General features: G+C 54.0%; 5 protein-coding genes across 5 annotated transcripts; 3 read left to right on the top strand and 2 right to left on the bottom strand.

Moving 5' to 3' along the window:
* Positions 1-287: 287 nt before the first annotated feature.
* HMPREF1541_01833 (uncharacterized protein) lies at positions 288-1249 on the top strand (the record flags this gene model as incomplete). The annotated part of the gene is made up of 2 exons (XM_008716190.1): positions 288-500; positions 614-1249. The coding sequence occupies 2 exons, from the start codon at positions 288-290 to the stop codon at positions 1247-1249; spliced, it is 849 nt and encodes a 282-aa protein (XP_008714412.1).
* Positions 1250-4548: 3299 nt separating this feature from the next.
* Positions 4549-7923, top strand: HMPREF1541_01832 (uncharacterized protein; the record flags this gene model as incomplete). The annotated part of the gene is made up of 1 exon (XM_008716189.1): positions 4549-7923. One exon carries the CDS (start codon positions 4549-4551, stop codon positions 7921-7923), a length of 3375 nt encoding a protein of 1124 aa, XP_008714411.1.
* A 1158-nt stretch (positions 7924-9081) lies between these two features.
* HMPREF1541_01831 (uncharacterized protein) lies at positions 9082-12439 on the bottom strand (the record flags this gene model as incomplete). The annotated part of the gene is made up of 2 exons (XM_008716188.1): positions 9082-12115; positions 12162-12439. The coding sequence occupies 2 exons, from the start codon at positions 12437-12439 to the stop codon at positions 9082-9084; spliced, it is 3312 nt and encodes a 1103-aa protein (XP_008714410.1).
* A 442-nt stretch (positions 12440-12881) lies between these two features.
* HMPREF1541_01830 (chaperone DnaJ) lies at positions 12882-14583 on the bottom strand (the record flags this gene model as incomplete). The annotated part of the gene is made up of 2 exons (XM_008716187.1): positions 12882-13092; positions 13148-14583. 2 exons carry the CDS (start codon positions 14581-14583, stop codon positions 12882-12884), a joined length of 1647 nt encoding a protein of 548 aa, XP_008714409.1.
* A 413-nt stretch (positions 14584-14996) lies between these two features.
* On the top strand, positions 14997-18391 carry HMPREF1541_01829 (ATP-dependent protease La; the record flags this gene model as incomplete). The annotated part of the gene is made up of 2 exons (XM_008716186.1): positions 14997-18113; positions 18209-18391. 2 exons carry the CDS (start codon positions 14997-14999, stop codon positions 18389-18391), a joined length of 3300 nt encoding a protein of 1099 aa, XP_008714408.1.
* Positions 18392-18496: the final 105 nt, after the last annotated feature.

The raw sequence follows: 18496 nt of genomic DNA, 5'->3' as shown, positions 1-18496 counted from the left end.
TGTTGGAATTGTGCTGCTATCCTTCGTGTCAAGTCGTGGGACATGGGGCTTAAAGTGCACAATGCCGAGAACGAGTGTTTGACGCGGTCGGTATGACGTAGCGCGAACCGCGAAATTGCGCAAAGGCAGGATTGGGGGTGGTCGAACTGCGCTTGCGACCACGAAGTTCAACATCAGTCGTTCGCAACGCATCTACTTCAAATCAACGGCGTCGCCCCTTACTCATCATACGACAGTTCTCACCATACGATACAATCCGGGATCCAGACCTATAAATCTAGCCTGCCATGGCACCGACTCGACCGCGAGCTGTAGATGATTCCCGCTCAGAGACCTCTAGCACCATTACGAATCTGAAAGAGAGGGCTACGTTAGGTGCTTTGACGGGCACTGGAGTATCTAAAGGCAAGAGAAACGCAACAGGGACTGCGAATAGCACGTTAAAAGCCACCGCCAATGGCACGGCAACGGACAGTAACGCCGTAGAAAACCTCCCTAAGGTGCGTTCGCTCACACGACATCACACAATGCAGTTAAATTCCTCACCTCACGACACTGACGGCATCCATATGCCGCTGCATTACTTCCGACCTCGGATCTAACGTTTTCACAGACAGACTGGAGCTCGTTATCCCCGTCCACCCTCCTCACATACCGCACGGCCTACCGCCTTCCGACTGCTTCTTGCTACACACATCCCCACGCTGATATCCTTTACGAATCGTCGCAGACCGCCCGCCGGGCCCCCACAGCTGTTCTAGCGCGAAAGCGCATGAGGGAGTTCCGACTACATCACCGGGAAGAGCCTCAGCCGACCACATCCACCAAAAAGAAATCAAAGCCAACCGCCACTGATAAAGACAGCGACGTCTCCAAACAGAACGAGCTGTCCAAGGCCGCCGCTACAGTCAACAGTAATGACAGCGGTGGAGGTAGCGATGAGCCAGGCTCCCCCGACCCGTTCCAGCCCCTTGTGGGCTACCTTCCACCAGTAGAGCAGATTGACCGGCAGACACCCCAGCTTCTGGCCATGGCGGTGAGGAAACATTTCAATGCACAGCAGCTCAACGAAGCGGAGACGGTTGCGAAATTCATATACGTGGCGCGCAACAGCTCCAGCAGGGGAGCCGTCCGGACCGAAGGCAGCGCGGGCGATGGCAATGGGTGGTGGATGGGTAGTCAAGGGAGAGAAATCAGGAAATGTGACGGCGGCGAAGTGGGCTTCAGGTTGAGGTTTCGACCTGGCTAGGAGCCACGCTCGAGGCGCTATGACTGGCCTTCGCCTGGACATCTATACAATATTTTCCAGATGCGCTGTGGTCGAACCATCACACGCTCAGCTGAGTGTACTCTGGATCGAACTTGCAAGGCTGTTTGCGGCCCAAGAACCTGCTGAATTGCCGGTCACGGTATGTGGGCTATGCTCTGGGCCTTGTAAGAGAGGAAAGCGCGACCATATATCCAGGATTTATAAGCTGCAAACGTATATGGCCCGAACTCCCACGCATGGCTGGCTGCTATGCGACGGTCCCGTCCTTGCCTTTTGACCAGCTTCTGCCATTGTTGGGATCCGATCTCCCGCTAGGTGTTCATCACAACGATTGACCCGACCCCTAGCTCGAGAGCCTCTGACGAAGGGTTCGGGGTTTGACTCGCACCGGTTGATGTCTGCAGCTACTCCTGTAACCACCGCAAGCTGGTTCGTCATCCTTTCATGCTGTGGCCTTTTGCCTTGTTTCGCAGTCGCATCGGCGTCTAGTCTTTCCTGCCGTAACAACAATTATTTCAGGCGGCAATATAACGGACAAAAGTACCTTCGCCATGGACGAGGGCTAGTGTTTGGATGCGCGGCCTAATTCGTGGGGTGGCTAGGTGCTGACCGGTTGAGGCTGCAGTCAATATTGGTCAGTCTCAACATGCGGACTTGCCTTGTCACACCGGTCATGCAATTCAAACTTATCCAACAGTCCGTATTGCGGCCTAACGCGAGGCATCAATTCTAATCTTGGAACCACACGATGTTTGAGAATGGTCCTTTTAAAGGTCTGTTTTTGTGCTTCTGCGTATCGAAGTGGTCACCACCAGTTCGCGTTCTACTTGCCGAAAGTTCATGCACTTACCTCCGCAGAGGCATCAGTTGGATCTTGTGCCTGTGCGGTTGACCCGGTGTGCTAGTTATGTGGAGGCCGATTTGAGCGATAGTGGTTTGTAAATCGGTATTGGCCAGCGGTGGAATCGGCGCAAGGCTCTATCAGATGGATGAACACTCTTCAGACTACTTGTCCGGGCCCGATTCGGATTGACTGCCCATACGTGGTGCATTCATGCATTGGAGACGTCAGGGTCCTCAATTTGACAAATCGGTGTTTCAATAGTCCTCAAGGTCGCGATGGACGTGTCGGTCTGCTGACCGCCAGGAATTGGCGCCTGAGCAGCGACAATAAACGGCCAGTGCTACTCAAAGCACAGGGCCACGAACCAAAAAATTTTCCTCGCAGACATCGAGCGGTATGGGCGTTTGACGGCCGACATCGGAATTGGTTCATCGTTGTTCGCGTCTTGATGCCGCCGGTAATGCTGGACGAGAACGAGTGTTCGCGCGGTTACGTGGTTCGCCTCACGCGTACGGGCGACATAACTCGTCTAGTGGAGATTGGGCCCATCGTTCATCGGTAAGACGCAAACCTCATGTGCGAGTGACATAGTCAGGAAGAACACATGCAGCGCAACAGAGGCCCGATGAGAATATTTCTGACGCAAGTGCTTAGTGTTGATGCCCAAAGAATCACGGCTGTTTGACGAAGCACCTGACGATATCCGGTTAAGGATAGGCAGTGATGTCTTTGCGCAGTAGGGTAATATTAAAGGGGGCCATCAGATCTGATCCCGAGGAGCCTATAACGCTGATGCCCAAGCAGTGCGACGAATAATGTCCGTAGCATCACAGTTCTGCAGCCGTGGATGGTTGGATGTTAGTCTGACGCAGCGCTACTGCGCCATATCTTTGGAGCAAGTGCAGTAGTTGAATACCTAGGTATGCATGGGTCCTGGGCAGGTCACAAGCGAGGCCGTTATGGAGGACACGTGCGAGGCCTGAGCTGGCTCGCCTGCAACGGGCCGTCGACTGACTGGCGTCGGGAGCAGGGTCTGAGCTCGCCGAGCAATTAGTAGCTTCCTCCTGGGACTTGTAGAATTCAATAGATGACGAAAGTAAGGTGGGACGCACAACTAAGAGTGGCAGCAGGGGGAAATGCAACGAATTAACGGGGAATGGATTGTTAAGTGGTCAACTTAGTCCGACCCCGCGGGGGCTTGGGAAGGACGCTAGCAGAAGGGAAGAACTGAAAACTGCCAACACATCAAGGTCCGCCAGGATGATTGCAGAGCTGCCTGACGAGCGAGGCGAAGATGTGACAGGATATTGAGATCAGTTCAGAGATTGATGAGAGCAGATGAAGCGGTAGATAGGTGCCCGTGCGCAGATGAGTATAGGTATTGTCGCTAGCTGTTGGATATCGGGAAGATGCGGGAGGGTAGGATGATAGTTACCGACAAGACATGCGTTGTTTGCTGGTTGCTTGTGGTCGCACTGCTATTGTAGAGGACGCGAAAGTAGACACGGTAGTCAGCCGAGCTCATACAGCCATATACGAAATAGCCGCTGAGCCACGCGATGTGATGTGTCGTGGAAGAAGCAACATCGAAGTTTGATCTGAAGAGCAAGCATACCCTTTAGCAAGGGATAGGGAAAGGCATGGGGGCTTGTTTGTAGGGGCTTGAGAGGCTTAGCTGCACCCTGGAATTGGGTATGGTGGCAGGGACGACCGCCGGGTGATATTTGTCGAAGGCAGGCACTGCAAGAGTGGGGAAAATTCTGCATCGACCAAAGTCCAGTCCAGCTCCAACAACCTCACCACCTCATCTCACGCAGTCGTCTCCCCTCACCCTTGCTCCCTCATTTCCTTGCCTTGCTATTCTCAAACACCATACCATGGCCCGGCACCAGTGCAGTCGCCGATTCCGCTCAGGCTAAGCAAAGGCCAATCCGGCGGTGAAGGCCACGACACCAGCCTCGCGGAAGTCTCCCAACAAGCCGGAAATTCAGCCTTCTGGCGCCTCATTTTGGCTCCAGCAGCCCAAGTGGAGTTACTGAGACCACGTCCAAGACCATCGTAAACTCCCTCATCACCTCGCATATTCCTCATTGCCAGTCGCCTACTCTGCATCTACGCACAAAACCATCTATGAGCCTGCGCCGCTTTCGGTCTCGTCCTCACCGGCCCTACGCGTTCAGTCGCTCTCTGTAATATACTCGATTTGGTGGCAGTGTGTCTTGTCGCTTTGTCCAACACCAGCTCTCACCGCCTACGACCATCGTCCCGAACTACCAATCGACCTCCTTCACCGCGTCGTACACATTCCGTTCACTTACCGCATCGGTTCCGTGTCACCTGATGTTCTACCCAGGACCTCACTCAAGTTGTGCTTGTGTTGCGTCCTCCCTGGCTCGGGACCAAAGGTCGCCTTGTCCCATCTCCTCCAGTTGAAATGGGCATAAGACCTGGTGATGGACATCCCTCTCAACGCCCCGTCACCCCCGAGCCTCAGCCCCACAGCAAGCACTCATTCAGATTGGGGATGTGGCAGCGCCTCCATGGCCTTTTCTCCAAGGACGACCATCATGACGGCGACCCAGTACCAAGCCCCGGCCAGGTCTCCTGGCCCGACCATCCCCCGCCGCCGAGCAAGAAGGATTGGTCCGCTGTTCCTGTAGGTGTAGGGCTTCCCAGGCAGGCCACCTTCAGACGCCAAAACTCAGAAAAGAGAGACCGCTTGACCCCAGTTCTCCCTAGTGCCAGCGAACGTCGCGCTGTCTCTAGTGCCCGAGCACCAGGGTCCAGCAGCGTTGCACGCCGTCCCCGCGCCAGCTCAACACCTCCGCTCTATCACCTTGAACGAACTTCCGCTCCCGCAGTTCCCACCTCTTACCGCGACAATGGGGACATCGATCAGCCCAAGCAGCTCTCAGCCAGTCCTGTACCAAATGTTCAGCCTGAGTTCTATCCTCATCACGTGGCCGATGACGGGACCAGACCTCCTAGACCTTACTCCGTTACATCTTCAGCCATGTCCCATCATCAGGACTTGGCAGAGCCTGAGGCGGATGAAAAGGCTCAGATCAAAGCAGAGCTTGATACGCGGTGGATTCTCAACCTCAGCATGCATTTTCGAGACAAGTCTGACCGTGAGAAATTTTTCGTTACTTACGCTGAAACACCCAACAAATGGCGCAGGGTTACCGTTTCATGCGATTATCGGAACGCCGAGCCCGGCTCCTTGGAAATGGACCTGAAAGAACTCCAATTTCAACGTGATAAAAGCCTGCAGATCTACGAATCGATACGCGATTCTCTGCTCGAGATTCAGTTCTATGATACCGTCACTAACCTGAAACTTGAGACCAGCGATGGACGACTCCATGTTCACGTTACGGAAGATGTCAATGAGTGCATACAATATCCACCTCGAAGCACGGTTGCTCATATCCTTTATCACGACGAATATCGACCTCAGGAAGTCCGAGAATCTGAACTCGACTTCGACTCACATCTCTCAGGCTTTGTTTACAAGGTAGTTCACGAAGGACGGACTTATATCAAGAAGGAGATACCTGGCCCCGACACCGTTGACGAGTTCTTGTACGAGATCAATGCCCTACACGCCCTTCATGAGTCCGCCAATGTCATCAGGCTTGAAGCTATCGTTGTCGATGACACACATCAACTGGTCAAGGGCCTACTGATCAGCTATGCCGAACAAGGAGCAATAGTTGATCTGCTGTATGACTACAAAGGAAAGATAACGTGGGAAGATCGCCTTCGCTGGGCACGGGATTCGGTTGTCGGGCTGAGCGAGATTCATGAAGAAGGATACGTGCAAGGCGACTTCACCTTATCGAACATTGTGGTCGATCGCGAGGGAAATGCAAAAATCATCGACATCAACAGACGAGGCTGTCCAGTAGGTTGGGAGCCTCCAGAGATCGCGGCAAAGATTGAAAGCCACCAGAGAATATCAATGTACATTGGGGAGAAGTCGGATTTGTATCAGCTTGGCATGACACTTTGGGGGTTAGCTGCCGACGACGACGAACCGGAGAGACATGATCCGCCGCTGTCTGTCCACGCTCTGCCACCCGAAGTCCCCGACTGGTACAAGGATATTATCCGCATCTGCCTCGATCCGAAGCCTCGAAACCGGCGCTCTGCGAAGGAACTTGCCGCATTGTTTCCAGCACCTGAAACTTCGAACACAAAAATGTTGTCCGAATCACCGCATACAGTCGATTATCGAGAACAGAAGCGTTACATCAACCCTAAAGACGCTGTAGAACGGGATGATATCGAGAGATTCAGCTGGAAGGAACAACTTCCCTACTCGCCAGAGAGCTCACGTTATGACGACACTTTCACGTATCCACGCTCATCCAACTACGATCGAGGAAGCGACATCTCGGAATTCGAGCGACCTCGAGGGAGGCCGCCGCCCAGGAATCTAGAGCATCTTAGTCCACGCGAGAGACACGGATGGTTGCATGAGCAAGCTGCTACGTCTCAGGCAGATGAAAGTGAGCCTCAGATTTTGGCTGTCTCGCCGAGGATAGGGCCGCAGTACGACGAACTCGATATTGATGGGAGGCCGTTCCTCATCGCAAGGGGTACCTTCGACGATGACGAATTGGAAATGTTAGATGGTCGACCGCGTGGTCGGTCACGCAATCAATCTTCCATCAATGTGGGCACTGAGCTTGATCCTCCGAGCTCGGCACCGTTCACACGACCTGCAAATATATCGCACAATTCAACGACATCAGGGAGTACGCCTCGACACAGTCAAGCCGTATTGCCGACCGTCTCAGGTAGCCGGCGCAGCAGCCTGCACGCCGCACCTTCTGAGTTGACATCGGTTGGCTCGCACCCTGACATCGCCACAGAGCCTCATGCCGGGCCTACACTTCAACCTTTAGCTGAAGAGCCTCGCTTTTCGCAATCTCCTCAACCACCCCCGAGTCTTACTTACGCGGACTCTGGGTTCTACGAGCCGGTCGATGAAGAAGACATGCTACCTCAACCTTCTCTGACCATGCCAACTTCTGAGGGCGTTCCGAACGTGCAGCGCGGTGAAGATGAATCGAGCACGCCGCTCGCAGGTTCCGTGGGCAAACACGCCACAGCAATGCCCACACTACCGCCGTTGTTCGAAAGGTCTGATACAAGCATACACCTTGGGAAGGAGCAAACATGCCCGCTTGAGGAAGTGCAGCGCTGTGACTCTGAACCGCCAATAAGACCGACAACGCCGGCACCATCCGTTGTCGTCCACGATGTGGATGGACAAAATGCTTATGCGACAACGTTACTTGAAGCCCAGGACCTGCCGTCCGTTTCCGAGTCTCCCAAGATCGAGGTTCCCGCAGATGTCTCGGACGTGATAGTCGAGATACCGCCATCCGTGGACTACGATGCAAGCTTGAAGAGCCAGTCGGGTAAACTTCAAGAAGAGCCGATGCATGATCCGCAATCGAAGGGCGATAGTTCACTTCCAACATCGGCACCAGAGCGGCAGGCAGATACGTCTGACGTTGACAATATTGCATCCACAACCCAGGAGGGTTCCAAACCAAGTGGTCGCTCTGATCTGACAGACCTCGCTCTTCTTGAAGTCGACAACAATTCGTTGGTAGAACCAACCGCTGTGGCCCAAGAGGATGGGCAGGCCGTATCCCAGACAGATGCGTCTACTTCAAGTTCTCAGTCCGCGACGTTCGAAGGCGCTCTAAGATCTGGGGGTCCGGCTGCGCCTGATGAAGTACGCATGGACTCAGTTTCGGATAGCGCAGCAACGGACCAAGGGCCTGGGTGAGAAAAGAAGTCTGCTCGGCGCGCTCTGCGCCGGGTTTTCAAAAGAACTCAACTCGCTCGGCCACCGTTCTGAATCTTGACGGCTGCACCGAACCATGATTGCGTCCAATAGCAGTATTGATTAGTGTCATACTCATGCTAGAACGCGGTATACCATCGCGGACATTGAATCCGTGATTGCAGGCAAGCTGTGCCACATTGGCCTGCAGAATAATATACGTTCCGCGGCGGCGCCGTTTGGAGCTGAACCAGTTCCAGATCATTTGCAGATTGGATGAACCATGATGGAATTTTGGCATCTTGGAGGTGCTCATTGTATATAACTCGCTTTCAGTCATTGGCGCGCGCGTTTTGCTTTTACTTTTTGGCATAATACTCAGTTTCAGCAAATCTCAGAGAAGCGCCCCTATAAGGAAGAGTCGAAGCACGGGGAACCAGACATCGGGGTTTGAAGCAATTCAATACAGGAATACCACCAAGAACTCGACCTTGGCGGTAGAGAAGTGATAAGTGAACGGGTCATGAAGCATGAATCGGATTGTAAAGGATGGGCCAGTCAGGGCGGGAGTCTTACAGAGGGACTGGAGGATCAGGGACTTGCTTTTCTCAAGAAGACAAGAAGACATGATGGACACGACAGAACATGATACCACGAACGATTTTCTGAGGGCCTGTAGTATTGCTCGCATTTGCGGCCCATTCACGGGTTGATGGACTTTTGTAATAAGATCTTCGGAACAACTTATAACAGGCAATTTGATAGATTTGTTTTCCTGCTAGTGATACGTTACACCTGTGTGTTTTATATATGGAGGCAGACGGATATCAATGCCTTCAAACCAGTATCTGAACCTGCCAACAAACATTGATGGCAGCCATGTATGGATAGATCCCTCAGCATGCTCTCAAGGCGAGCCACAAACAGTCCCGCCTGACTGGACGGCTATAGGGAGGGGTGTTTGGTAGAAACAGGATGGGAAGACCGGAAAAGTTCGCATACGCCTTGCACGACATGAAAATCATCACTACTCGTTCATATTTTTGCTACTGGTTAGCTTACGTATCTTCCGCTCCACCGTCAGCCAGTCAGCCTGCCTTTTCTGGGCCGGAACATCCTTTTTCAGCGGCGCTACGAACATCCCTTGTTTCTGTACTCCTCCTACTTCCAAGCACTCAAGCCAGCCCACGGATCTCCACCACCCGGGCCCCCACCACCCTGCTGCGCGCCTCCCGGCCCTTGCTGAGATTGCTGCTGCTGGCCCTGGCCCTGGCCCACGCCCGGTGCTCGAGCTTGATAATTCGCGTAGCCGCCGGGCCCGCTGGCCCACTGCCCCTGGTGGTGTGACGGGTACTGCGTGGACGAACCCCCTCCGGGCGGGCCTGGGGGCGGTGGGGGCGGAACGTAGTTCTGGGGCATGCTGTAGGGGGTTTGGAAGCCGGGCGAGGGCTGGGATTGTTGGGATTGCGAATAGGAGGAGGCGTGGGGTTGGTGTTGGGGCTGGTAGTGTTGTTGGTAGGACTGCTGGGGAGGGGGTGATTGATAGGAGGGTTGCTGGTGCGGGAAGCTCGGGTATTGTTGCTGCTGTGGTGGGTACTGGGAGGAAGGGGAGGTGAAGTTGAGCTGGTGGTATTGTTGCTGGTGCTGTTGTTGGGGGGGTGGTTGCGGAGAGTGTGATTGTTGGTGCTGGTGTTGAGTTTGGGGCGGGAAGAAAGATTGGCTCTGTTGCCCTCCTGGAGGCGAGGTCACGGGAGAGTATGAGAAGCCTTGAGCCTGTTGTTGTGGGTTGGCATTGACGGGCGAGGCGACGTTGCGCTCGGGGTAAGCCATGGGATTGTAGCCCGTGGAAAGCGGCGCCGCTGCGCCTTGCGAGTAAGGATGACCGGATTGTGGTGAGACAGGTGAAGGATTTTGTGGTGGTTGAGGCTGCGCATAAGATGGGTAGCCATTGGTGAAGACCGGGACAGGCTCTTCCCGAGGCGGAATCGTGAAGCGCGGGTCGGCGTTTGCGGCAGGGAAGTTCTGCTGAGGTGCTGGCGACGGTTGAGCGTTGGCACTAGACGGCTGTGGTGGTACGGTGGGTGGCCGCTGACTCGTTGGCGACGAAGCGCTCGGATCCATGGACAACCGCTGCATCAACTCTTGCATTCGCTTCTGTTCTGCCGCAGCTTGACCTCCCGCCGCGCCAGCTTTCGTTTGCTCGATCTGGTTCAGTAGCTGTGCGCCTTCTGCTCTTCGATTGCTGACAAAAGTCTCCACGTTCTTCTCCAGACTGTCCACACTCTCTTTCATTTCACTGTAGAATCCTTGAGCTCGCATCAGGCCTTGTGTCAGGTCTTCGTGTGCTGTGAAAGCCCTGCGGTATCGATATAGGACGTTACTCCTCGCTTTTTGAATACCCTCGTATCTTTGCTGGTCTGATCGCACCCGCTTGTCCTGTAGGAGGTCGCCGTAGGTCTTGGTCAGCTCTTTGAGGAGCGATGACTGTTTATGAACAGTCGAGATCAGTCGGTTTTGATGAGATCGGAACTTCTCCAGCTCGGCCTGGAATAGCTGACTTTCTTGGTTCGCTATCAACTTCTTGTTGAGAATGAGTATGTTCGAAATGTCATCAGTATGGACCTTTTCCTTCAAGTCTTTGAGAACTTGCATGCGTTCTCGCTTCACTAGGTTCAGCTTTCGAAGGACGTCTTCGACTTTGGCGATTTGATCGGCAATGGAGACGCCACCTTCACCATAATCCTCATCCAATAGATTTTCTGAGCTCTGCATCGATCTATCGCTTTTGACGCCCGACTTGATGAGGGCTTGCTGGTATAATACATCGGCTGCTCCTGTCTCGCCCGCGGATCGCATCTCCTCGAAGTCGGCTTCATGTTGCCTCGCGGTGTTCAGAAGCTGGTTATCACTGCCGGCAGCTTCGTCGACCGTATCACGATAGCTTTTAATGTCACTGCGCAACGTCGACGTAAGGCGTGAGCTCGGCTGTTGAGTCCACTCACCGCCATACTTCGACCTCATTTTTTCACATACGCTTTCTTCCATGTCGAGTTGCTTGGAGCTCTTCGCAAGGCTCTCGAGAACAGAGGCCTTCTCACGCTGCAGCTGATCGAAAGCGGTTGAGAAGGACCCGTGACTGGACATCTCCTGGCACCACCGCTCAAACTCTGGATCTAGACTCATTTCTGAATCTAGCCCACCCTTAAGCACGTTCAGGCTGTTTGGGAGCTTGAGGTAGTCTAGACTGGCGGCCATCTCTCCGTTGGCTTGTTCAACTTTCTCGGCCTCGGATCGAATGAGCTTCGCCTTCTCCTCGTCATACATGCTGGCTTGCTCAGTAACGGACATGGGTACAATTTTTTGAAATATATCAGGCCCGGTAATTCGCTGGATGTCCTGGCCTTGGTAAAGATCAGATACTGGGATGGCCTTTGCGGCGGGCATTTTGGTGACTGGCTGAAGAGAGCCTTCCGCTGGAATAGTTTGATGATAGATAAAGCCATTGTCTTTGATGGACGAAGTCAGCTTCTCTTGCACAGTTTCGAGCTGGCGCTTTGTTATCTGCTGTAGATTCGAAGCGGTATCTGATCCAAGATTAGACGAAGTGCCGGGTGTTGCAGGAAAAACCTTTGCCTGCTGAACAGCCTGTTTACTGGCCTTCTCCGCAAGGTTAAGTCTCGCAATGGCAGAGCCCTGCAGATTGCCTTCGTCCTCAGTCACGGCCTGAAAGTATTGTGCCACCGAATCGAAGTGCAGCGTCTTTATTTGAATAAACTTAAGCCAGGTTGGGTCGAATATCTGCCTCGAGTTCTCGCATTCCAGACCTTCCTTGGCCTGAGCATACAACCAGTGTGCTTGGGAGGCCAACTTGGCCAGCAATGCCGACTTCTTACCGTCGCGAATCTGCTTTTCAAGGAACGACTCCTGTGCCTGGGCGAGGTTGACATTGATCAAAGCTTTGACGGTGTCCCTGTTGAGATCTTGAGACGGCGCATGCAGGAAGTTCTCGTTGATGTATGTGAACATGCCAGCCGAGGCTTGGAATGAATGATAGGCGGTCTTGAGCCCATTATCTTCGGCTCGGTTCTGCGCAGCAGCATGGCATGACAATACAGCCGAGATGTTAAATATGACCGAAGCCTTTTCGAATGCTAGCGAGTACTGCGACGTAGGTTTGTGTGTAAATGCATCGAACCTGGAACGGTTAGGCGAGTTGTAGGCATTGCGGGATCCAGACCTACCAAGTAAACGAGATCTTGATGTGGTTTTCATCGACTGGAAATCTCAGGTCCAGGAACTCAAGCTGTCCGTAGTATCGGTATAGTAGGTCTCTTCCCGAAGCGCTGTCGGAACCCGCTCCACGCATATCCTGGCGCAAGCGATTGAGGGTGGCGCATTCTTCTGAGTATTTGTCTGGATCATCGCCGTAGCTTGCTCGGATATAACTTTTCAGAGGTGTAATCCAATCGACCTCACCGGTCTGCTTGAGCGGGCAAGATAACATGGGAGCCTGCACCATGGCGGCGGGGTGGGGCCGTCTGCGGCCAGGTGGTCGTGTAAGTGTTATCGGAGGGCTTGAAAGAGGTAGAAGGCCATGGAGGCGGACTGCAGCTACAGATGCAAGACTGACAGGTGTAGGGCGCGCGAGAGTCAATTAGCCGCGCTGGAATTGGCGGGCGGCGGATATGGATGTGACAAGGTGAGTCGAGATGCAGCAAGGCAGCCAGCAGCCAAACGAAGCTCCGCCCCCGAGGCTACACCATAAGGCTACAACTTTCACTGCCTGATAGATATTATTTTGTCTGATGAGTTGATATTCATTCCTCTATATTGTAGCTAATACATCGGTGGCGCTAAATTCAGCTATTTATGACACTCTTCGGGTTGCTGTCATCCGGAGTCGGCTCTTGTAGGATAGACACACTGTGAAGCGGGGGGTATTGTTGTACATCTGAATTGGTTCATCCAGAACCTGACGCCTTCTTTGGCTCCTCGTCATCCTTGCTGTTGTCCTTGGCCTCGTCCTTCGGCTCCTTTTCCTTGGTCTTGGGCTCGTCGGGTTCCAAATTGTCGTGTTGATGGGTCAACCTGTGCCAGGCCGATTTGAGGAAGCCTTCGTTCTTGTGGTCTGAGGCCGTCTTCGAAGATTCTCCGGCTTTTGGCTGCGAGTCTCTACAGATAGAGTTAGCGAATGTCGACGTCAACATCTTGTGATCTTGAGACGTACTGCTTCCATTGGTCCACACCCATTATCCGCTTCGCCGTCTTGTCGCCCATCTCGTCGGCCAGCATTTCCAATATTACGCGCTGGTTGGCGCTGAGGTACTTGGGCATTTGTACTTTGAACTCCACCCGCAAGTCTCCCGAACCGCTATCCCGGCCACCGCCTAACCTTCTCATGCCCTTGCCTCCAAGAGTGATCTTGTCACCAGTGCCTGTACCTGTTGCCACCTTTACCTTGACCTCGCCATCTAGGGTAGGCACCCGCACTTCTCCTCCCAGCAGTGCGGTCGGCAGTGGTATCGATGCGGTATAGAGAATATCGGCGCCGCTGCGGTTGAATCGAGAGTCAGGAGCAACGCGGATGTGAACGTAAAGGTCGCCACGCTGCGATCGAACCTTCGGATTTGGCGAAAGTCCTGTGGGTGGTGCATCGCCTTCACCAGATACCCGTAGGCGCATGCCATCGTCGACTCCGCCTGGAATGTCGACTTCGACAGTTTTCCGCTGCCGTACGACGCCGTTGCCGGAACAGTTGCCACATTCCGAGCCCCGTGGGATGCTGACACCTGAGCCACTGCAGGCTTCACAGGTGCTGGACATGTGGAAGCCCTGTTGCATGACATGGACGCGCGTTCCCGTACCTCCACAGCGTTTGCATGTCGACCTAGTCGTGCCCTTCTTCAACCCGTCTCCTGCGCAAGTGCCGCACTGTACGAGTGGAGTGATGGTAATGTTCCTCGTAACGCCCTTGGCCGCATCCATGAACGAAATGTTGGTTTGGACCTCGATGTTCTCGCCCACCAGGATCTCTTGAGCAGCTTGCCCGCGCCGTCCTCCTCTTTGTCCCGTGAATGCGCCGAAAAGGTCTTCAAAGTTGATTTCTGCGCCAAAGCCTCCGCCAAAACCGCTGAATGGATTTCCACCTCCACCACCGAAACCGCCGGCGCCCGCGAATGGGTTACCTCCCGAAGCGCCCGCTCGGGGATCAAATCCTCCCCCTTGGTCAAAAGCCGCTGCTCCGTAATTGTCCCATGCGGCCTTCTTCTGCGGGTCGTTCAGAAGCTCGTAGGCCGACTGCGCGTCGGTGAACTTCTCCTTGGCGCCTGCATCTTTGTTTGTATCTGGGTGGTACTTTTTGGCCAGCGCGTAGTATGCCTTCTTGATCTCGGATGCTGACGCACCAGCGTTGACTCCCAAGGTCTTGTAAGGATCTTTCGTCGCCTGAGCGGAGCTAGTTGCCGAAAAGTGACGGGATTGAATAATGCATGGCTGTGCGCTCAAACGCCTCCTCGTGCTTGGGCGCGAGCGTGCTGAACTTGATACATGTCGAGACTGGGAATGCTGATATCGATCGTAATGCCTCGGACATTGAGATATGGGACGAATTAATCGGAGCGGGAGGGCGATAGCACCTGCAGGGCCCGGCGCCGCAACGCTCATCGTATTTTATTGCTCTTTAATCTTTGGTATTGTTGGAGGTCTCATTTGTGCTTCATGCAGTGTCAATCCGAGAGAAGAGGAAACTCATATAGAAGTTCTACCGAGAAGCAGAGTCTGGGGTAGAGAAGTTTCGAGAGCATTTTGTTCCGAGTGGAGCAAACGGCGTCCCATAGAGTCAGAGGGTGCAGGTTGCGGCGAGTCGGCGGAAGAAGGTCTGCGTATGAGATCAGTACATTTGACGCAAGCCCACGGCTACCTGCTGTTTTGCTGTCGCCCCTCTCAATTTCTCTCCTTCTGCAGCTCTGCAACTCTGCTGCTAGCCCTGAGAACACACTCCTATCAGTCCTGGGCGAGCTGTCACCACTGGTGCTACAAGCCCGTCCATTACCAAGCAAACGACACCGGGCTCCGACATGCTTCGCGGACAACGCCTATCATGGCGAATAGCAAGCCAGTATCAGTCGCGGATGCTGTGTAGAGACTGCCAGCAGCAAGTTTCCCGACAGAGAGGTCTCGCCGCTTCACAGCGCTCGAGCGCTGCGTCCTCGTCTTCCTCCATCAATACAGTCCAGCGATTACAAATACGCCACTTCTCGTCGCATCCCGCCAGACGGAAAGACAAACCATCGGACGATGATCCCACCCCAGCGCCATCAGAAGAAGTCGACGACAAGACGAAGAAGTCTGAGAGAGAGCTGACGGAGTCTTCTCGAGGCAAGGACAATGCAGAGGCAAAGAAGACACCATCAGGACCAGACCCGATACCACAGCCAGATGGCAAGGCCGCCGTAGATGGTGGCAGTGGAGGAGATGGCGCCTCGGGCTCTGGAAGTGGCGGTGATCAGGGTAGCAAACGTGGCCGCAAGGCAACGCAAATATCCAAGCCCACGGTGCCGGAGACATACCCTCAGGTCATGGCCATCCCGATCGCGAAGAGGCCATTGTTTCCCGGCTTTTATAAAGCTGTCACCATCAAAGATCCAAATGTCGTTGCCGCCATTCATGAAATGATCCGCAGAGGACAGCCATATGTCGGCGCGTTTCTTTTCAAGGACGAGTCTATGGACAAGGACATCATCGAGAAGCCGGACGATGTCTACGACGTTGGTGTCTTTGCTCAGATTACGAGCGTCATCCCTGCGCCAGGCGATGCTGATAGTGTGACCGCTGTCCTCTATCCTCACCGCCGAATCAAGATGACCACACTTTTGCCACCCAATGCCGCGGAGCCCGGCAAGACGACTGTCGAGGTACAGCCGGCAACGGAGGAGAAACCGCAGCCTGATGGTACCACCGAAAACAAAGGTGATGTGGTCGCCAGCTTCGAAGAGCCCAACAAGCAAGAGCAGAGTGACGTAACAGTCTATGAGCCAACAGCCTTTCTTCGCAAATTTCCCGTGTCACTCGTCAATGTCAAGAACCTTACAGAGATTGCACATGACAAGAAGAGTCCGAACATCAAAGCCCTTGCTTCCGAGATCGTCAACGTCTTCCGCGAGATCGCCTCCATCAACCCCATGTTCAAGGATCAGATAGCAGATTTCAGCATGTCTTATCCGGGTAACGTGACGGATGAGCCAACCAAGCTCGCTGACTTTGCAGCGGCGGTCTCAGCCGGCGACATCGAGGAGCTTCAAGATATCTTGCAAACCATGGATGTCGAGCAAAGGCTGCATAAGGCTTTCACGGTCTTGAAAAATGAACTCATGAATGCTAAGCTCCAGACGAAAATCACCAAGGACGTTGAGAATAAGATTCAGAAACGCCAGCGTGAATACTGGTTGATGGAACAAATGAAGGGCATCAAGCGAGAGCTCGGCCTAGAATCTGACGGCAAGGATAAGCTTGTTGAGAAGTTCAAGGAGAAGGCCTCCAAGCTTGCTATGCCTGAAGCAGTCAATAAAGTCTTCGAGGAAGAGCTCAACAAACTTCAGCACCTCGAGCCAGCAGCTTCCGAGTTCAATGTTACTCGCAACTATCTTGACTGGATCACTCAGATACCTTGGGGCCAACGGAGTGCCGAAAATTTTGGTATTAAGAATGCCATGACCGTGCTCGACGAGGACCACTACGGCTTGAAGGACGTCAAAGATCGCATCTTGGAATTCATCGCAGTCGGAAAGCTTCGAGGTACCGTTGAAGGCAAGATTCTGTGCTTTGTTGGTCCTCCTGGTGTTGGCAAGACCTCGATCGGCAAGTCCATTGCACGAGCTCTCAACAGGCAATACTACCGCTTTAGTGTAGGCGGTCTCACTGACGTCGCCGAAATCAAAGGTCATCGTCGCACCTATGTGGGTGCTTTACCTGGCCGCGTCATCCAGGCCTTGAAGAAATGCCAGACGGAAAATCCTCTTATACTCATTGACGAAGTTGACAAAATCGGTCGCGGCCACCAGGGCGATCCCTCGTCTGCCCTGCTCGAACTTCTCGACCCCGAACAAAACTCTTCGTTCCTCGATCATTACATGGATGTTCCCGTTGATCTTTCTAAAGTCCTCTTCGTCTGCACTGCCAATATGACCGACACCATTCCCAGGCCCCTCCTTGACCGCATGGAAGTCATCGAGCTCTCAGGTTACGTTTCGGACGAAAAGAAGGCCATTGCCAACCGGTATCTGGCGCCGCAAGCCAAAGAATTATCAGGCCTCAAGTCGGTTGACGTCTCGCTTACCGACTCCGCCATCGAGGAGCTCATCAACAAATACTGCCGCGAATCTGGCGTGCGCAATCTCAAGAAACAGATCGAAAAGGTCTACCGCAAGTCCGCGCTCAAGATCGTGCAAGACCTCGGCGAGGACGTTCTTGCCGAATCCGAAGCCCTTACTGATGAAGGCAAGGCCGCTATGGAGGCCTCGGAGCAAAACGCTTCCGAGACCACCGACGTCAAGGACACCCCAGAGAATATCGAGCAAGAGACGACCGAAAAGCCACGCAAGCCGCTGCAGCTGCAGGTCCCGGAATCTGTGCATGTGGAGATCACCAAGGACAACCTCCCCGACTATGTCGGACCCCCAGTATTCAAGTCCGACCGCCTTTACGAGACTACGCCGCCTGGTGTAGCTATGGGCCTCGCGTGGACGTCCATGGGCGGCGCGGCGCTATACGTCGAGTCGATCCTGGAGTCGGCGCTTTCTCAGTCGTCGCGACCCTCGCTGGAGCGCACAGGCAACCTGAAGCCCGTGATGAAGGAATCCGCGCAGATCGCATACAGCTTCGCCAAGAGCGTGCTGGCCAAGAGCTTCCCGGATAATCGCTTCTTCGACCATGCCAAGATCCACCTGCATTGTCCCGAGGGCGCGGTGCAGAAGGACGGCCCGTCCGCCGGCATCACTATGGCGACGAGCTTCCTGAGCTTGGCCATGGGACGCGAGGTCGATCCGAAGCTGAGCATGACGGGCGAGCTTACGGTTACGGGCAAGGTGCTGAGGATCGGTGGCTTGAGAGAAAAGTGTGTCGCGGCGAGGAGGGCGGGCTGTGAGAAGGTCGTGTTCCCGCGGGAGAATTGGGGAGATTGGGAGGAGTTGCCGGAGGTGAGTTTTTTGTCTTATTCCAAGCACCCTCTGTCGTGAATTTTTTTTTGGTCGGTCTCAAGAGCCGTGTGCGCTGACAGCAACCTTTTTTGCAGAACATTAAGCATGGCTTGGAGGGCCATGCGGTCGATTGGTACCATGAGGTCTTCGACCTTGTCTTTCCCGACGTGGATGCTGAGAAGGTGAATGGCTTGTGGAAGGAGCAGTTGAAGGAGCCCGGGAAGAAGAAGCAGCAGCAGAAGGAGAAGGATGCGGATGCGGATGAGGATGTGGACTGAAAGGAGAAGTGATTGGTTGCTTTCGAGGAAGGCTCGCTGTGGCTATGTGATATACAGCGAGCTCGGAGGTACATCCGGATACGCATCGCTTCTTGCATTGGTGGC

The sequence above is a fragment of the Cyphellophora europaea genome (assembly GCF_000365145.1).
Source record: "Cyphellophora europaea CBS 101466 unplaced genomic scaffold supercont1.2, whole genome shotgun sequence".
Lineage (NCBI taxonomy): Eukaryota > Fungi > Ascomycota > Eurotiomycetes > Chaetothyriales > Cyphellophoraceae > Cyphellophora > Cyphellophora europaea.
This window is presented reverse-complemented; position numbering and strand designations above follow the sequence as displayed.